Below are 6,307 nucleotides of genomic sequence, written 5' to 3' on the forward strand. Positions count from 1 at the left end.
TGGGATCTCACTACCAGATATCAAGTTGTATTACAAAGCCACTGTTCTCAAAACTGCCTCGTACTGGCACAAGAATAGGCATATAGATCAATGGAATAGAATGGAGACCCCAGAAATCGGCCCGAACCAATATGCTCAATTAATATTTGACAAAGGAGGCAAGAACATACAATGGAGCCAAGATAGTCTCTTCAATAAATGGTGCTGGGAAAATTGGACAGATATATGCAAGAAAATGAAACTAGACCACCAACTTACACCATACAGAAAAATAAACTCAAAATGGATAAAGGACTTAAATGTATGACGGGAAACCATAAAAATTCTAGAAGAATCCAAAGGCAACAAAATCTCAGACATATGCCGAAGCAATTTCTTCACTGATACAGCTCCTAGGGCACTTGAAACTAAAGAAAAAATGAACAAATGGGACTACATCAAAATAAAAAGCTTCTGCACAGCAAAAGAAACCATCAACAAAACAACGAGAAAATCCACTGTGTGGGAAAACATATTTGCCAATGAAATATCTGATAAGGGCCTAATCTCCAAAATTCATAGGGAACTCATACAACTTAACAAAAGAAAGATAAACAATCCAATCAAAAAATGGGCAAAGGACCTAAATAGACACCTTTCAAAAGAGGACATTCAGAAAGCCAAGAGACATATGAAAACATGCTCAAAGTCACTAATCATCCGAGAGATGCAAATCAAAACAGCAATGAGGTACCATCTCACACCTGTCAGACTGGCTATCATCAACAAATCAACAAACGACAAGTGCTGGAGAGGATGTGGAGAAAAAGGAACACTTGTTCACTGCTGGTGGGAATGCAGACTGGTGCAGCCACTATGGAAGACACTATGGAGTTTCCTTAAAAAACTGAAAATGGAACTTCCATTTGACCCTGTGATCCCACTTCTAGGAATATAACATAACCCAAGAAACCAGAAACACCAATCAGAAAGGATGTATGCACCCCTATGTTCATAGCAGCACAATTCACCATAGCTAAGATCTGGAAACAGCCTAAGTGCCCATCAGTAGATGAATGGATTAGAAAACTGTGGTACATCTACACGATGGAATACTATGCTGCTGTAAAAAGGAAGGAACTCTTACCATTTGCAACGGCATGGATGGAACTGGAGAGCATTATGCTAAGTGAAATAAGCCAGTCAATAAAGGAAAAATACCACATGATCTCACTCATTCATGGACAATAGAGACCATTATAAACTTTTGAACAATAATAGATACAGAGGTAGAGCTGCCTCAAACAGATTGTCAAACTGCAGCGGGAAGGCCAGGGATGGTTGGGGGGCAGGAGGTAGGGGGGTAAGAGATCAACTAAAGGACTTGTATGCATGCATATAAGCATAACCAATGGACATAAGACACTGGGGGATAGGGGAGGCTAGGGGACTGTCTAGGGCGGGGGGATAAAATGGATACATATGTAATACCCTTTGTAATACTTTAAGCAATAAAAAAAAATGTGTCAAAGGCCTCAATGGTACCCATTGTGTGGGTGTTCCTTAATCTTCCCCATCTATTTTATTTCCTGGAACTTAGCAAGAGGCAGTCCTGGGCCACGGGCTGCTCCCTACTCCAGGTGTTTTCAGTCCTTCAGTGATCCTCAGAAATGTTTTCCCTGGAAAGGGTGGGATCATCTCTCTGGTTTCCCAGTCCTCACTGCACAGCAGAATTGCAGCTAGCCAGTGGGTAGATGCGGGAGGGGTCCAGTGGTCATCTCACCCCTCCTTGGTGCCTGGTTCTTGTCCTTCCAGTGGCAGAGTAGAGGCAGGGCTGAGTGGCTTTGCAACCCTAAGCAGAAAACGGAGTTGGGGTAAATTGGGGGTGCTCCAGTTGTTGCCAGAGCAGTGCCTTTGGCCCTCAGCTGGTCCCTCTGAAGGGAGAAGGACCGGGGTTGCTCATGCTCAGCCTGACAAGATGCCTTGCTCCCGGCTGTCTCCCAGGATCTCTTTCATAGCAGCTTCATGGGGATGAGCCTCCCAGCTCCACGCAGACTCCTGGAACTGGCATGTCAGAGCCTGCTGCGGGATGAAGCCTTGGCCATCACTGCTCTGGAGTGGCTTCCTATGGAGCTCTTCCCACCTCTTTTCATCACAGCCTTCACTGGGAAGCACAGCAGAGTCCTGAAGGCCATGGTGCAGGCTTGGCCCTTCCGCTGCCTCCCTCTGGGGGCCCTGATGAACCATCAGCAGTCTTACCAGGATATCTTGCAGGCTGTGCTCGAAGGACTCGATGCCATGCTTGCCCAGGACCCTCGACCCAGGTATGGGGGATTCAGAAGCCTGGTCGCACCCTGGGGATCTGAGCAGTTACAGCTGGGATCTGGGAGTGGGCAGGGCTAAAGGGAGAGCTGAGGCAGGCCTTGGAGCCACTCCTAGGGTCATTCTGGGAACAGGCTTCGGATATATACGGCTGATGAAATTGCCAAGGGTGACCGAAGGGACACGAGCCTACTCCTTCCTGGTGGCACCTAAAGGTACCAGGAATGGGGACCATGAAGGATCCCAGTAGCACCAGGAGCAGTTGATTCCTGGGGCATGGAGTCAAAGTCCAGTGCGATGTCTGGCCCTGCTGCCCAGATGCCTAGCTCATGGTCTTACTCATTGTTATCTTAATGCATCCCAGCATATCTCCTATTTTCTCCACAGGAGATGTAAACTGCAGGTGCTTAATTTACAGAAGAGAGTTCATTTGGAGTTCTGGATGGTGTGGGCAGGAACCAGAGCCCATGTGTGCTCACTGCTGGAGCCTGAGGCCCTGCAGCCCATGAGGAATAGGAGGAAAGTGCACAGCTTAACGGCCAGGCCAAATCCACCCTTGGCCCCCGTGGAGGTGTTAATAGACCTTTGCCTCAAGAAAGGTGTCCTTGATGAGTCCCTCAGCTACCTGATTAAGAAAGTCAGCGAGAGGAGAGGTTTGCTGCACCTTTGCTGTAAGAAGCTGAAGGTTTTTCCGATGTCGAAGCAAAACACTAAAATCCTGGATATGGTGCAGCTGGTCTCTGTCCAGGATTTGGAGGTAAACTGTACCTGGAAGCTGTCCACTCTGAGGAAGTTCGCTCCTTACCTGGGCCAGATGGGCAATCTGTGCCGGTTCCTGCTCTCCCACGTCTTCACGTCTTCTCACACCACCTTGGAGCAGGAGGAGCAGTGTGTTGGTCTGGTCACCTCTCAATTCCTCAACCTGCCCCACCTCCAGGAGGTCAATTTGGATGATATCTCCATTCTCAGAGGCCACCTGGATGAGATCTTCAGGTGAGGGGTGGCGAGCTTTCCCTGCCAACCAGAGCGAGTCCCTTTCCATTTCAGTGCACAGTGACGGGCTCTCCTGTGTGCCGTCCCTCAGCAGTGCTAGAGTGCCTGAGCCACTAGACGGGCCACACAGTCAGTGTCTTGTTCACTGCTCTGTCACCTTGCATGTTGTGACATAACCCCCCAGATAAAGGTAGGACGTATGCACTAGGACAGAGGCTACTAAAGGGACTCCTTGCTAGGAATTCGGGCCAGGGGATGGTAGCTTTGGGCATCCTTGTAAGTGGTGTTGAAGGGAAAATGATGCAATAGAACCAAGTGAGGATTGCAATGACAAGGGGAAAGCCAATCAGAGGTGAGGTTTCATGGGTTAAGTTCCGCACTTAGAGATTTGGCCATGGCAGCCTTTCAGTCCAAACCTGCCTCAGTCACCTGTCTTCCAAGGGTTGCCATAGGCTCTCGCAAACGGAATGCGTGGCAAATGCAGGATTCAGGAGGGAGGCATTACGAAATGGGATAGGTGGTTTGTAGACAATGCAGTGATCTAAGTTCCTGGAGGGTGGCAGCCCTCGCTGGATGTTGCCTGACTGTGCCCAGGTTAGCCCTTTCTGCACATCTGCCAGAGGCCTCATTGGGCTAAGAGATGGTGGTGACAGGGGTCTAGGCTGTGGCTGGAAGGAAACCCGAGTTGCAGGCAGTTCAGGACATGTCTCCAATACTAAAATGCACTGGTTGCCTCCTGCTTCAGACCCTGGGGCAGGCTCCTTTCTGAGCTCCTCCCACCTTTATGTTCACAACACCTGTGTGTTTGGGCTGGAGGGTATGATGTGCTCCACTTGACGGATGAGTAAATGGAGTGTGTGAGGTTTCATCCAGTTGAATCCATCACGGAGCAGATAACAGATGGAGAAAGATGCCACTCAAATTTGCTCGGACTTGAATGTCACTTTTCACTGTGCAACATCCTGGGTTTGATCATCATCCGGAACACTGTAGGCTTTGGTGACATGGGCCTCTTTACCCTGAAGGCCTGCATTATCCTCACCTGCCTCTGCTCACCAGGTCCATCTCCCACATGTAACTGCTCTATGTCTCCCCAGGTGCCTGAAGAGCCCCTTGGAGACCCTGTCCATCACTAACTGCCTGCTTTTCGAAAGAGACTTTAGACATCTCTCCCAGCATCTGAATGTCAGCCAGCTGAAAAGCCTGAGTTTCAGTGGGCTCAACCTGACCATTATCAGTTCTCGGTCACTCCAATTTCTTTTAGAGAGAGCCTCCCCCACTCTCCAGGACCTGGACTTGGATGAGTGTGGGATCATGGACCACCAGTTCCTGGACATCCTGCCAGCCCTGAGCCACTGCTCCCAGCTCACAACCCTAAGTTTCTGTGAAAACCCCATCTCCATGACCGTCCTGGAGGACCTGCTTCGCCACGTTGTCGGGCTGAGCAAGCTGAGTTGCGTGATTTATGCGGCGCCCATGGAGAGTTATGAGGAAACTAGCAGCAACATCAACCTGGGCCGACTTGCCCAGATGCATGTTGTGCTAAAGCATATGCTGCAGGAGTTGGGTTGTCCTGGCATGGTCTGGCTCTGTGCTTACCCCTGTCCTCACTGTGGCTGTAGAACCTTCCATGACCCAACTCCCATTCTGTGATCCTGTTGCTTGAGTGTCTAGATGGGTGCACATCTCATAGGCTTTACTCTGGGCACTTGGGCACTGAAGCCCAGACATAAGTGTACCGTACAGGAACACAGCAGCCAGTTTCAGACAGCTACTCCGGGTTGGGGGGAAATGCTCACAGGGGACTGGATGGTTTCTTTGGGGAGATTTGTCCTAAGGAGTTAGAAATATGCACCTGAATCTCTCAGGGGGAGGAATTGAGGCTTGGGTGGTAGATGCGGGAATTACATTTCTTGAATGGTTGTGAATAAATGTAAGTAATAAAGAGAACTGGATGTTAACAGTCTGATGTCCTCAATGACATGTTAGCCCAACTCTCCCACCTGCAGTTACTGGCAAAGTAAGAAGGCATGAGCATTGTGATGCACAGACATTAGGCTGGTTGAGGTTGATTCCAGGAGATCACATCATCATTTATCCTTTTTGGTTTGGTGGTTCTTTCTGGTGCACCGGTACCTACTCACCTCTGTGACAGTTCAGTGGGTCAGCGCACACTTGTTGCGTCCACAGGGACTGGAACAAGTGGCTTCCAGTGAGCACCACCGAGGTACAACTACTCTGGGGCCATCAAGGGTAACTAGTCCAGTCCCTGGACTCAAACACTCCTCCCCACTGGGAGCCTCCATTGCTGGCCTGTGTCTCCTCCATGGTAGGGCTTCCCTGTGCACAAGTCAGGCCCCCAGTACTGAAAGGGACATCAGCCTGCCAGGGAGCCAGAGCCCTGGCCTCACAAGTCCATGCCTGTCATTCCCCTGGATCCAGCCCCTTCTTGAATTCAAGTTCCTGTGGCCTGTAAACACATTTACATTCTTTTCAGCAAAATACTGAGCTGGAATAAACCTCTGCTTTGTTCTGTGTCCTGTCCTAAGAATAGGACATCCTTTGGTAAAGGATGGCCTAATGTTCGAAGACTTTCCCCTCATGATCCTCCTTCCCATCAATCAAGGAGGTGGTAAAGCAACTCTGAACCAGTGACAGGCCCTGGGTCTGAAGAGTGGACAACCCCAAGCCAGTTCCCGGAGAGCACTTAAGTGGACACAGGTGAAGGTCACCCCGGGGATATGGGGGTATGGAGGGCCACTCTGAGGGTCAATACAACCAAGTGAAGGGGAGATGTCCTAGTGTGCTGTTGGATCCCACAGTCAGTGGACAGTTAGCTGGCCATAGAGGAACAGGCTCCCTGCCCACCTGCCACTGCATTCTGGCCCTAGGCTGTCTCAGTTTGCTCACTGAGTGGCCTGCCAGAGGAGCACCTAGGGAGAAGCCCACACATCCAGGCCCAGGGGCAGGGCTCCATTTGCCTGTATGTCTCCCTAATTGTGAGGAAGTCAAT

General features: G+C 49.9%; 1 protein-coding gene across 1 annotated transcript; it reads left to right on the forward strand.

Moving 5' to 3' along the window:
* Nucleotides 1–1,992: 1,992 nt before the first annotated feature.
* LOC132225516 (melanoma antigen preferentially expressed in tumors-like) lies at nt 1,993–4,947 on the forward strand. The gene is made up of 3 exons (XM_059680614.1): nt 1,993–2,303; nt 2,689–3,294; nt 4,392–4,947. The coding sequence occupies exons 1-3, from the start codon at nt 2,005–2,007 to the stop codon at nt 4,945–4,947; spliced, it is 1,461 nt and encodes a 486-aa protein (XP_059536597.1). The 5' UTR covers nt 1,993–2,004.
* The last annotated feature ends 1,360 nt before the right edge of the window (nt 4,948–6,307 follow it).

Source organism: Myotis daubentonii, chromosome Y (assembly GCF_963259705.1).
Source record: "Myotis daubentonii chromosome Y, mMyoDau2.1, whole genome shotgun sequence".
NCBI lineage: Eukaryota > Metazoa > Chordata > Mammalia > Chiroptera > Vespertilionidae > Myotis > Myotis daubentonii.

Excerpts from the sequence above, each read along its gene's own strand:
- LOC132225516 (XM_059680614.1), top strand. The coding sequence starts at position 2,005 with ATGGGGATGAGCCTCCCAGCTCCACGCAGACTCCTGGAACTGGCATGT. Across the intron at positions 2,304-2,688 it reads GCCCAGGACCCTCGACCCAG|GAGATGTAAACTGCAGGTGC; the intron begins GTATGGGGGATT and ends TTTTCTCCACAG. Across the intron at positions 3,295-4,391 it reads CACCTGGATGAGATCTTCAG|GTGCCTGAAGAGCCCCTTGG; the intron begins GTGAGGGGTGGC and ends ATGTCTCCCCAG.